Source organism: Bos grunniens, chromosome 1 (genome assembly GCF_055505025.1).
Source record: "Bos grunniens cultivar Pamir isolate PY7600 chromosome 1, Bosgru_T2T1.0, whole genome shotgun sequence".
NCBI lineage: Eukaryota > Metazoa > Chordata > Mammalia > Artiodactyla > Bovidae > Bos > Bos grunniens.
Window position 1 is genome coordinate 100,424,670 of NC_141165.1, and position 12,893 is coordinate 100,437,562.

A 12,893-nucleotide genomic window follows, 5' to 3' on the forward strand; every position below is an offset into this window, starting at 1 on the left:
TGCGGGTCCTTCAAAGCCAAAAATATTTATTTGGGAGCCCTTTTCAGAGGGAAAAAAAAAAGTTTGCAGACCCTTTTCTTAAACAATCATATAGATAAACTAAACAAAAATGTGTTTTGGGTCTTGGTGTAACCATAAGAGTTGGTGCTAATAAAATGGCATGGAAATATTAAACCACAATTTAGGGTGAGAGCAAAAACAATCAGCAAGTTAAACTATTTCTATATGCACACCTGTGCTCTCAACTTCCCGTTTTATTTAACCCATAACCATTGTCCTAATTTGAGGGATGTTAAAATAGTAAGAAGCTTGTTGAGACAAGTAGTAGATGCATTATGAGTTCAATCACCTTTTGGCTCCCCAGTGAACCAAAGTTAAACAGTGTTGCTATTTAAAATGTGCTAAGTGCCCTGTTGGGATAATCCAGTGACTTAAGGTTGGATGTGTCAACACAGGTTTGATGAGGTTTCAGTCAGTCCATGATCTTGAGCTAAGCCAATCACATCTTAATATCGTGTCCTCTGCTAACTTCCTAGTTTCAGCAAAATTCTTCCACATGGAATCCTAACTCGACCTTTGGCCGAGATACACTCAATTTCAAAAGGAGGCATGCATGGTAACGGAGAATACAGTACAAGATGTAACGCGGCTTAGGGCAAAGAGTGCGCATGCTAGAGTCAGACGATTAATGATTTGAGTCCTGGTTTCATCTCTTCCTCAATCTGTGAACTTGAGCGTGTAAGAGGCTCAGCTCCATCACCCACAAGCAGGAGGATTTCATTCAATGTGTGTACATTATCTGCCACAGATTACGAACAAATTTTGCCAACAAGCAAAAGGATACAAAAATCTTTATCATGTGTAGAGAAAAATTTGCATTGATGTGTCTGGTGATTCAGGGCCACTTGGCAGTCTTCCTTCAAGGCAGACACGTAATTACTGGGGTTTACACAGGGATTTTTCACTTAGAAATTGGACCACTGTGGAAGTTGATTAGTAAGTGTTGGTAGTTACAACATAATAAGTTATAGTTGTTTGGGTCTTACCCTGTAAAAGTATTATCTGTCCCAAATATGCTTTATTTGGGGAACATATTGAGTATAAATGCTTAAACAAAGAAAACTGTCTTATAATGAAATTTAAAGGAATTATGAAAGGGAACTATTTTTGAGTAAGAGAGTCTTTGAAATACCTACTATGGCTGTATTTAATGCTGATCTGTTTCCATAGATTTCAGGATTTCTAATGAAAGCAGTGTACTCTTTTTACCGAAGATGTACCTTCAGACACACACACACACACACACACACAAATTTGTATACAGTTTCATTTGGGGATGCAATCCCTAAATTAAAGAATTCCTGTTCTTGATAAGAAACTAAGCCTGAAAATTTAAAATGCTCCCTTAAGTCACACATACAATCGGAAAACTCCCCTCCCCCATGCTGATCTTAAAACTACACATAGCCACAGTTCACAGAGGCATATGCAGTGTCTGCAGGCTTTGTGGTTTCTGCTTTATGCTCACATTAGTAGCTATAAATAATCTCTTAGTCTGTGAATAAATTCTTATGTTAGAACACAAGAGAGGTACAAGAGAAGAACAAAGATAGGTCAAGAAAATCTACCGTTGACAACAAATAAATTGTTTTAAATAAATAGCATTATTCAAATGCTAATGCTTTTAAGACAACCTTGGGTGACAGGGGCTTCAACTATGGAAGGAATGGAAGGGTGTAGGTAGAACAGGAACGTTGAGGCCCCAAGATTTCACAGGAGCCTTCAGAGGAAAAGGAGATTCTGTTTACATTTTATCTGACTCTGTTCTTTTCCAAGTCAACCTACTGAGTTCAGAAAGCTAGTTGTGAGCCACTTGATCTGAGTGTGCCTCGGATCTGTCAACTGTTAATTGGATCTGTGTAAGTTCCACTTTCCTAACAGAGGCACTTGGTAAAGTGTTGAGTGGTCATGATCACCCCAGAGAGTCTTGCTCAGTCTGATAACCCACCTCTCAACCCATCCCCTTCCCTACCTCCTGTGCTCTTCATGAATTTCCAGAATGTAGCCAGGCCTGACCCTATAGCCTGCATGGCCCTGGAGTGCCCACCAGTTGGAGGCCATTGATCAGGTGTTTCCTACTAGCCTGGACTTTGCTCCCCACAACTGTGGGATTCTGGGCTGGTCCTTCCACCTTTCCGTACCTTGGTTTCCTAATGATAAGATGAGAAAACTGCCTTCTGCTGCTAAGAGGATAATGAACTCGGATCATAAAGGAAAAGTTGCTGCTGGCAATGTAGTAATTGTGTGAATAAGCTTATTTTGAAACAATAATGGGAGCCGAGAGGGGAAGATTTATAGAGACTTCTCCCATTTTTCGCAGCACTAGACTTTGAATAAGGCAGGAGTCCATATCTAAAGGGAAAAGATGAAAACATGTGTCTCATCCTAAGACACAAACATGTAAAAAGAAAGAAAATGTGTCTACTCAAATCCCACCATTGCTTCAAAGTTCAGCTCCTGTCCTACTTGCTAGCAAAGCCTCCTCCAGTTAAACTAGACTTTTCACCCTTTTCTCTGACCATCACACAGTCCTACAGTTTATCTTTAACATCTTGCTTTTCCCGCTGTTTCCCATCTCATCTGTGCAGAGCCTGACTCGCTAATAAGACCAGCAGTTTTTTTCCTTCTTATCATTCTCATCTTCATTAGTATATTCTGTAGCCTTCTGCAACTCACATCATTAAAAACAATCTGCAAAACTAAGTTAAACTGAAAGGCAGAAAAGAATGGGACATGACTAGAATTTTCTTTGGAGATGGGAAGAGGGCAGGTTCCACTGATCTGTTGTGTACTATCTGTCTGTACTTAAGTGACTCCCAGTTTTTCTTCTCAAGTCCTTCAGTGAGAGATTTCCCTGTGGTCCAGAAGCTAGGACCCCATGCTTCCACTGAAGAGGGCTCAGGTTCGATCCCTTTCAGGAAACTAAGATCCTGCAGACAGCACAGAGAGGCACCCCCAAAATAGTTCACTTGGGAATTCCCTGGCTATCCAATGCCTGGGTTCCATTCCTGGTAAGGGAACTAGGATCTCACAAGCCTCAAAAAAAAAAAAAAAAAAATGCTGTTATACCACAGATATTTGTTGAAACCTTCTTATGCACCATGTGGTATGAAGATGTGTGGGAGCCAATCAATTCATCTCCTGTAGCATAACAGCCCCCAAACACCTCAAAATGCTCTAATCACAAAGTTCATTTCTTTCCACACCATTTGGGCAGAAGGGTCAAACCAACAGAAAATCCTCTCTATGACTTTCAAGTGGTCAAAACCTGAGGCAAGGTGCTTGCATCTTGGTGGTTTCCAACAGAGAAGGGAAGATCAGAACCAAACCCAGTCCTGCCTCCAGACAGGAACCAGCCCTTTCTTCCAGCCCCAGGCTCTTCAGACACCTGGTCATGCCCACGGGGCCCCAAGGGAAGTGGCGAGAAGAGACAGCCCCTCTGCAACAGGAACAGGGAGAGGAGGACCCAGCCCAGGCGGGTTCAATCTTATTCACTCAGAAGGGGAAGCTGCCCTCATGAAAAGGTCGCTTCCAACACCAATTACTGCAAGGACACGCCAGTCCAAACCCAGGCCCTGGAGAGTCAATGCCTATAGAGCAAACATTAATACAGCAAAATGGCAGCAAAAAATAATTTACTGTCAATATTTTAAATCCTCTCCAAAGAAGTTCTTCATTATTTTCTTAAAAGTACAAACATGAAAGTTTAGGTTTGACATATAAAATATAAAGAGGAAGAAGGGAAATTCACCTGTTTCACTAGTTTGAGGAACAATGCTCAAAATGAGACACCGAGTTACAATAAACATATCTTCCAATTAAATAACAAAGCACATTCACATTATCCAGAGTCCTGGGTCTTAAAGAGCTCTACAAATCTAGCCTGAGATGCACACTCTGACACATCCCCTTACACAGCTGCCCTCCCCTGACATCATCCACCGGGGCCAGTTGAGATCCTGAGGCTATGAACCTCTCATTACATGACCACAGAACTTGCCTGGAAATTTTCCAGCAACGTTATTTTCCTAACAAGACACTCTGTTCCCTCTTGACAGGTAATTCTATGTCTGTAGGCGACCAACACAGTCCCTCTTGTTCCCCCCAACCCTCACCTGCCAAAGGATCTGGCATTAAACTTCCAGCAGTTTAGTTCTGAGAGTGGTTCTTCCTATTTCACAACCATCTTCAATAAGATACACAATCAATGCTTGAAGACACTGAGTCCTACAGGAAGGCTAGTGACCCCAGATAACAAAAAGTCAACATGAACTACCTCTAGCAGATGGTAAGCAGTCTTAACGATTGTCTGATGGAAGCTGATGAAAATATAAATGGACAAACTATCCAAAATGAAGAGCCATGTGTTCAAAATTCACAGGGACCTGTGTCTCCAAAAGAGGTGTTCAGGAGACACAGTAATTATGCAGGGAAATAATTAAGAAACACACATCTCATTTCTGTAGTGCTACATAATGCAGTAACATTGGGTGACGTGCCAAGGCTGGTTTCCTGAGATGTGACAAGTCAACGTGTCTTGGAAGTAGACATGAACAATGTTAATTACCTTTGACAAAGTGCACGCCTTTTCCTCACAGCCTTGTCTGGAGGTAGGTCAAATGTAGGGTTGAGAGGGAGGACAGCGACTGGCTGAACTCTCCCTCGCTTGGCCTCTCCCTGTTCTCTCTCCTCCTGCCCAGGTTGGCGGGATCCTGCCTGAAAGAACCCTTTGCCCTAAAAAGAGCATGTCCATTGTGGGTGGAGGGACCTCCCCCTGCAGGTCTGCCAGCCGCCCCACCACATCACCCTATCTGGACCCAGCTGGGGCAGAGCTGGAGTACTGTTTTGTTAAACACTGAAGCAGACTCTGTAACTGTGCAGAAGCTGGAGAAAAAGGACCGCCTCCATGCCTCTCATCATTTTGAGTCCTTCCATGTTAATTCTCAGGATCTCTTCTGTAAAGTGGAATGAACTCTCCGCATCCCAAAGTTCAGCAGAGTGCTACTGTCAGACATAGATCAACCTTCATCATTCTGAAAAGGAAATAGAAACAAGAGTCACCGTTTAAAAAAAGGCATAATTATTCTAAACATTTATGTTTTTATTTTATTTCACTGGGTTTGATTATGAACTCCAATGTAAAACTGGAATATTTGTAAACTCTTAACAGAGGAGATTTACTCTCCAGGTAACATACACACACACAGGTTCACAACTCCTGAATTCCTTTCAAAAGGAAATAACAGATCGGGTTTAGACCTGGGTAGTTAAGTTGGGGATCCCCCCCTGCACTGGGGATAGATAAAATTTTGCTTTATTTTTGATTTTTGCTGCTTTTTGTTTAAAACTAAACAGGAATGAGGAAAGTTGAGGGTAGGTAAGCTCTTTCAAAACTGTAAGACAACTCCCACCACATTTAAAAAAAAAAAAGGAAATAACACATTGTTTGCTTATTTACTTTGGCATAATTCATGATAAATAACATTTTGACGAGGCCTTTTGGATGCAAAGGACATTTTAACAGTCAATCTTTTTTCCATTGTCTAATCATAAAAATATTTCTAAATTTTCATTTTTTTTAATATAAGCACAATATACAGTGAGAAATTCTAATGAGGGAAATGGTGCAGAGCTGGCCTAAGGCCGAGGCATTTGGGCAATGACTGAGGACAAGACACGGGGAGCCCACGTACTCCACAGTGGGGTTCTGGTGGTTGATGTTTGAGGCTGGATCTTCCTTTGCTGTCAGAATCTGTCCTGTGCTTTGTAAGAGGTTTAAAGAATCCCTGGCCTCTGGCATCCTAGATGCTAGGATCCCACATACACTCCCAACTGTGACAATTAAAATGTCTCCGGACCTTGCCAAATACCCCTGGGGGACAAAACTGCACTGATTGAGAAGCAATATTCTTTGGATAAACTCTGCGCTTTCTGGGGAATCTGTAAACAACCTCAATGGTTGCCCTTGACACCCCAGGTAGTCTTTTCAAGGGCAGAATGCACACATTGGCCTCTCTGCCAGCAGCCCATAGTTTACCCCAGATTTGTAAAACAAGATTCATCAGTCTCATTGCCTGGAACTTTTTCCTCTTCTCTCTCACACTGATCAGTTTTTGCTTTTGTTCCTTACTCAGTCTACCGGTTGACTCCTTCACAGGTCAGAAAACAGTACAAAATAACTACCCCACGTCCAAAATAACTCACAAGGTTCAAAATAAGTCATACAGCTGTTTTACACTGTAAAACATATTTCCCCTCCTTATCTCAAGACCCTACCCTCCACTAGATGAAGAAGCTCCAGGAATAGGGGGATGGGGAAGGAGCAATCTATCACCAAAAAAAAAATTCACTTAACCTTGAGGACATTATGCTAAGTGAAATAAGTCAGATAGAGAAAGACAAATATTGCAAGATCTCACTTACATGTAGAATCTCCAAACTCATAAAAAAAGAGATCAGATTGATGGTTGCCTCTTGAGAGTCCCTTGGACTGCAAGGAGATCCAACCAGTCCATTCTAAAGGAGATCAGCCCTGGGTGTTCTTTGGAAGGAATGATGCTAAAGCTGAAACTCCAGTACTTTGGCCACCTCATGCGAAGAGTTGACTCATTGGAAAAGACTCTGATGCTGGGAGGGATTGGGGGCAGGAGGAAAAGGGGACAACAGAGGATGAGATGGCTGGATGGCATCACTGACTCGATGGACATGAGTTTGAGTGAACTCCGGGAGTTGGTGATGGACAGGGAGGCCTGGCGTGCTGCGATTCATGGGGTCGCAAAGAGTCGGACACGACTGAGCGACTGAACTGACCTGAACTGAAAAGGCAAGGTGTGAAGGAGGAGGAATTGAATGAAGGTGGTCAAAAAACACAAACTTCCTGTTATAAATCAGTCCTGGGAACAAGTTCTCACAAGGGGAAAAATAGTTTTGTAACTTACAAGATGATGGCGATGGACGTTAACCACACTTATTATGGCAATCATTTCACGATATATGGGTTGGGTCACTATTCTGTAACCCTTAAACTTACACTGTCTTATTTGTTAATTATATCTCAATTAACACTGCAAGAAAATATAAATTTAAAAATTCCCTTATGACTATAATCTTAAAGGAAGTTTTTCTTTGTAGAAGGCATCAAAATGCTTGCAGTTAGGTCAAGCAGTCATATTCCCCAATTAGAGAATGAAAAATACACAAACAATCCCTTAGGGATCCAAATTACAAGCTAATTTAAGGTTCAGGTTCTCTAGCACACACGTTGGAAATTCCAAGGAACTGCAGACTGGCCCCAGGGAATCCTTGGAATCCCTGAACTTGTAAAATTCTGTCCAGGGGGAAGAGTGTGTGCATTTTTTCCAGGGAGACATTACACGGCTATCTCCAAATTCTCTAAGGGGCATTTGAACCAAGCAATTTTAAAATCCACTCTGCCCTTTGTAGAACAGACTTGTGGCTGCCAAGCAGGAGAAAGGCTGGTGGAGTGATGGATCAGGAGTTCGGGGTTAGTGGATACAAACTATAATATAGAGAATGGATAAAGAACAAGGTCTTACTGTATAACACAGGGAACTCTATTCAATATCCTATGATAAACCACAATGGAAAAGAATCTGAAAGAGAACATATACATATAAATAGATATGTGCTGTGCTTAGTCGCTCAGTCATGTCCGACTCTTTGACAGATAGATACAGGTATAACTATGTCACTATACAGCAGAAATTAGCACAACATTGTAAACTGACTGTACTCCAATAATTTTTTTTAACGGCCAAAAAAAAAAAAAGAAGCTTTGCTCTTTGAAGAATTAGAACATGATCTTTGTGGGAAACCAGCTGCCTAGCTCATCGCAGAAGGGGCTACCCTGCCAAGCCCACAGTGCCTGGGAACGTGGGGGCCGGCCCCAGAACCCCAGGCCCTGCTGGTCCCTCCTGGGGCCCCTCTGGTTCCTGCCACCCCTCTCCGCCCTCCCTCTGGATTTGCCCTGAGTTGCCCCTCTGCCTCCCTGCCCTCTAGACTCTCTTTGTCCTTGCTTGCTTCCCAAATGGTCACTGTCTTCCCTTCCATTTGAGAGGAAACTGATACTCACACTCCTGAAAATATCAAACACTGTCCAGGCTCTGCAAAGAGGGTGTGGGGTCATGGAGACCCCCCCTGCCCAGGAGAAATGCCCGAGAGAAAGACTGCAGTCTCCTTGAGAAGCAGAAATGCTGTTGCTCACGGGTGCATCCTGGGGGCCACGCAGAGTCTGAGGCTCAGCTCCGGGTCTGTCAGGCCTCACAAGCAACCTGCTGTTTGTCATACTCTGTGTGGACTTCCCAGCTTCATAATCCTCCTCAACTCTTTCTCACCCTCCTCCTAATCCCTCATCTCCATTTGGAAAGAGCTGGGGACCACAGTTTCAGAGAGGAGGCTCAGAGAGTCCAGGCCAGTCACCACACAGCAAGCCAGAGGGCCTCTTCTCTCTTTCAGCTGTACACAGGACGGGGCTGAAGGATCCTTTCTTCCTCCCTCCTTCTCTCCCTCCTTTCTTTCCTTCCTTCTTTCTTTTTAGAATTCCTGTGGAGGAGGCAGAACCTTTTCACTCCACACAATATGCTACTGGTCTGGCCCACAGACACACTCCATCTATTCAGATGCTCAGTGAGGAAACTCTTCACTCTGCGACTTTCCCAGTGAGCTAGAAGCTGGCCCTCTGAATGTCATTCCTTTTATTCATTTGGGGAAAAGAATGCTTTGAGAGCTGCTTTATATAACTCTCCGCCCTCCCAGGCCAAGGTTAGTCCACTTCCACCTCTCGTCCCCAAGAATCGAGTGTCATCACAGTAAACACCTCTTCTCACACCGCGTGGGGATGTGTGTGCTCTATCATCTGTTCCACTCTTCTGACCCTTGGCAGCTGGCCCCATGCCTGCTGTTCACCACATCTCCTTCGTGACTGCCTTTTTCATTCATTCAACTAGGATTTACCAATGCTGATGTACAGAGTGCTTCTGATGGATTGTGGATTAGGAACCATCCAAAATCATTAGCATTATGGACTAACCAAGATCCAAAACCCATTCAAGTGAGCTATCAGAAGTGGAAAACAAGAATGGAAAGTAAGGCCAACAGTGCAGACCACAGGGAGGAGGTCTCGGAGGCTAGCGGTAATCTCAACTCCCACCTTCCTTCCTGATAGGTTTTGTATAGTGTTCTCAGATTCTGACAAGTGGGGTGTCATCTATGCTTATTAAATAATGTCCATTTCCTCATTCCATTCTTAAATGTCGATGCACATTTTGCTTATAATCTTCTAAGAAAGAGACAAGCTTGCCTTTTTATGTCCCTCTGTTAATATCTTAGACTAGTGGCCTTCAACAGAAAAAGATATTCTCCAGATTGAACAGTCTTTCAACAATTTAATATATCATTTACTTCCAATTCTTCAGTACTTGCTTCTCCGGTGAGACCACGGTATTTCCATGAAGGTGTCTAATGATATTGTGACGTGGGATTCAGAGCTTTGAATGTGGGTGAACCACAGCGAGGAAACACGTAGCAACCCTCATTTTTATAGTTTGCTTCCATGACTTTTTTTTCCAGCTTATCTATCTGCTCACAAAGGGTAGGGACTGGGTGACCTCCACGGACATGGAAGATCGCCTGCTCAGAAATCAAAGCAAGCTGTCTGCCCCACCTGGTTCTCCCGTTTACCGTCACAGCTGTGCCTTCCGGACGTGCTCAACTTATCGTAGGAGCAGAGGGATCCTGGATCAAGCCCCAGAGTTTCACAACCAGCCATGTTCTGATCATGGAAATCCTGCTGCAAAACGCCCAGCACGAACTCCTCACTCATCACATACTTCATAAAACTGTCATCTTCAGGAGGAACCCTGAAGTGCAGGCGGAAGATTATTGTGGCGTTTTCACCACTGAAAGGCAAACCAAACAGAGACAATAAACATATCAACAGAACCACACTGCAACTCAGGAAATTGATTTTAGCAAAAACATCTTTTGAGTTCTACATGCTCTCCCAGTATAAAAAAACAAAGAGTATACTACCCTAGAAGAGCCCTTGTCAATGCACCTATCATACAAAATTGCAGTTATCCAAACCTCCTCTTTTCACCTAAAACCCAACCCCTAGAAGCCTGCCGTGAGAGGCCACGCAGGAGAGGCTCCAAGAGCTGCCTAACACCACGCTTTGCCCAGAGGCAGGCCAAGGCAGCCCTTGTCTCCCTGGTCTCCCTTCTCCCACAGGTGCTTGTCAAAGCTATCCAGTTTAACCAGTTCATCACTTAACCTATAAAATGGCCCAAGTAGTGCCCAGAGCTCCCTGCGTTGGCAGGATACACAATCCTAAACTCCCCAGATGGCACTGGGTACCTGCAGCATATCTTACCTCCCTGTTTTGTCCCCAAAGTGAGAAACTGTTTCTGTCCTGTTTCTACTTCCCACAGTTTTGCAATTCTCAGTAAGGGGACCTAGGAGAGGGAGTTTTTCTCTTTCTAGAACATATTCTCCTACTTCTAAAAGAAAAATAATCATACGGCTATCCTCAGCTAATCAATGGTCTACACAGCTTGTTAAATGCTACCTCCCCATTTAGAATTCTCACAATTATCCTTTGGTTCAAGAAGGCCAGATTTTTTTTTTTAAAGGCCTAGTTTAAGAGGTAGCAATAAAATATTTAAGAGTGGTCTCATGTGAGACTCTCACCCAAGGGTAAGTTTTGCAGTCAAGCCAGTCCCAGTAATGAATCAGAACATTGTCCCTGCCAACGGCTGGCAAAGAGCTCCCTCTAGTGGCCAGAGATCACATAGCCCAAACGAACAGAGATCATTCTGTCGTTTTTGAGATCACATTCAAGTACTGTGTTTTGGACTCTTTTGTTGACTATGATGGCTACTCCATTTCTTCTAAAGGGATTCTTGCCCACAGTAGTAGATATAATGGTCATCTGAGTTAAATTCACCCATTCCAGTCCATCTTAGTTCACTGATTCCTAAAATGTCCATGTTCACTCTTGCCATCTCCTGTTTGACCACTTCCAATTTGCCTTGATTCATGGAACTAACATTCCAGGTTCCTATGCAATATTGCTCTTTACAGCATCAGACCTTGCTTCTATCACCAGTCACATCCACAGCTGGGTATTGTTTTTGCTTTGGCTCCGTCTCTTCATTCTTTCTGGAGTTATTTTTCCACTGATCTCCAATAGCATATTGGGCACCTACTGACCTGGGGAGTTCATCTTTCAGTGTCCTATCTTTTTGCCTTTTCATGCTGTTCGTGGGGTTCTCAAGGCAAGAATACTGAAGTGGTTTGCCATTCCCTTTTCCAGCAGACCATGTTTTGTCAGAACTCTCCACCATGACCCATCCGTCTTGGGTGGCCCTACCTGGCAAGGCTCATAGCTTCATTGAGTTAGACAAGGCTGTGGTCCATGTTCCAAATAGGAAAAGGAGTACGTCAAGGCTGTATATTGTCACCCTGTTTATTTAACTTATATGCAGAGTACATCATGAGAAACGCTGGACTGGAAGAAACACAAGCTGGAATCAAGATTGCCGGGAGAAATATCAATAACCTCAGATATGCAGATGACATCACTCTTATGGCAGAAAGTGAAGAAGAACTAAAGAGCCTCTTGATGAAGGTGAAGGAGGAGGGTGAAAAAGTTGGCTTAAAGTTCAACATTCATAAAACTAAGATCATGGCATCCAGTCCCATCACTTCATGGCAAAAAGATGGGGAAACAGTGGATACAGTGGCTGACTTCATTTTTCTGGGCTCCAAAATCACTGCAGATGGTGACTGCAGCCATGAAATTAAAAGACGCTTACTCCTTGGAAGGAAAGTTATGACCAACCTAGATAGCATATTCAAAAGCAGAGACATTACTTTCCCAACAAAGGTCCATCTAGTCAAGGCTATGTTTTTTCCAGTGGTCATGTATGGATGTGAGAGTTGGAATGTGAAGAAGGCTGAGGGCCGAAGAATTGATGCTTGTGAACTGTGGTGTTGGAGAAGCCTCTGGAGAGTCCCTTGGACTGCAAGGAGATCCAACCAGTCCATCCTAAAGATCAGTCCTGGGTGTTCACTGGAAGGACTGATGTTGAAGCTGAAACTCCAGTACTATGGCTACCTCATGCGAAGAGCTGACTCATTTGAAAAGACCCTGATGCTGGGAAAGATTGAGGGCAGGAGAAGGGGACGACAGAGGATGAGATGGTTGGATGGCATCACTGACTCAACGGACATGGATTTGGGTGGACTCCAGGAGTTGATGATGGACAGGGAGGCCTGGCGTGCTGCGGTTCATGGTGTCGCAAAGAGTCGGACATGACTGAGCGACTGAACTGAACTGAACTGAACTGAACTTCATGCTTTGGGGTTAGGGAGTCCTTTTGGGTAATTCATGATGACTGTCCACCTTCAGAGAGAGACTGTAATACTCTACATTCTTACCTGAAGTCCATGACTTCAACTGAAGTGAAATAGCGGTTCAGAGCTGGTGAATCACTGTACACGTGTGTAACCTAAAACAAACAGGGACAAGTTAACAACCACACATCACAGCCAGATCACACTGCATATCACCTGACAAAGCAAAACCACTCCTAGGTGATGGAAATTCCACCCTAGGGAGGAATGAACTTACCAAGAGGCTCTGGGTGAAGAAAGAGGAAGAGGGTGGGCCCCACACCAATCTAAATTCAAGTTGGCACTCATTTAAAGGGACCTCATTTGTAAGGCGGAGAAGGCAATGGCACCCCACTCCAGTACTCTTGCCTGGAAAATCCTTATGGAGGGAGGAGCCTGGAAGGCTGCAGTCCACGGGG

At 43.7% G+C, this 12,893-nt stretch overlaps 1 protein-coding gene across 6 annotated transcripts in view; it reads right to left on the bottom strand.

Annotated features, from left to right (window-relative positions):
• Window positions 1–3,678: 3,678 nt before the first annotated feature.
• C1H3orf52 (chromosome 1 C3orf52 homolog) overlaps window positions 3,679–12,893 on the bottom strand; it is a 41,349-nt gene continuing 32,134 nt past the window's right edge. For 2 of the 6 annotated variants that reach the window (XM_086406895.1, XM_086406899.1), the window contains exons 4-6: window positions 12,520–12,590; window positions 9,760–9,977; window positions 3,679–5,093 (exon numbers count right to left, since the gene is read on the bottom strand). In XM_086406895.1, coding sequence (XP_086263021.1) covers window positions 5,089–5,093; window positions 9,760–9,977; window positions 12,520–12,590 — 294 coding nt within the window. In that variant the 3' untranslated portion in view covers window positions 3,679–5,088. Of the gene's footprint in view, window positions 5,094–6,483; window positions 6,688–7,616; window positions 7,674–9,742; window positions 9,978–12,519; window positions 12,591–12,893 lie in introns of all 6 variants that reach the window. The other 4 variants (XR_015165760.1, XM_086406878.1, XM_086406863.1 and 1 more) reach the window with 4 other exon arrangements.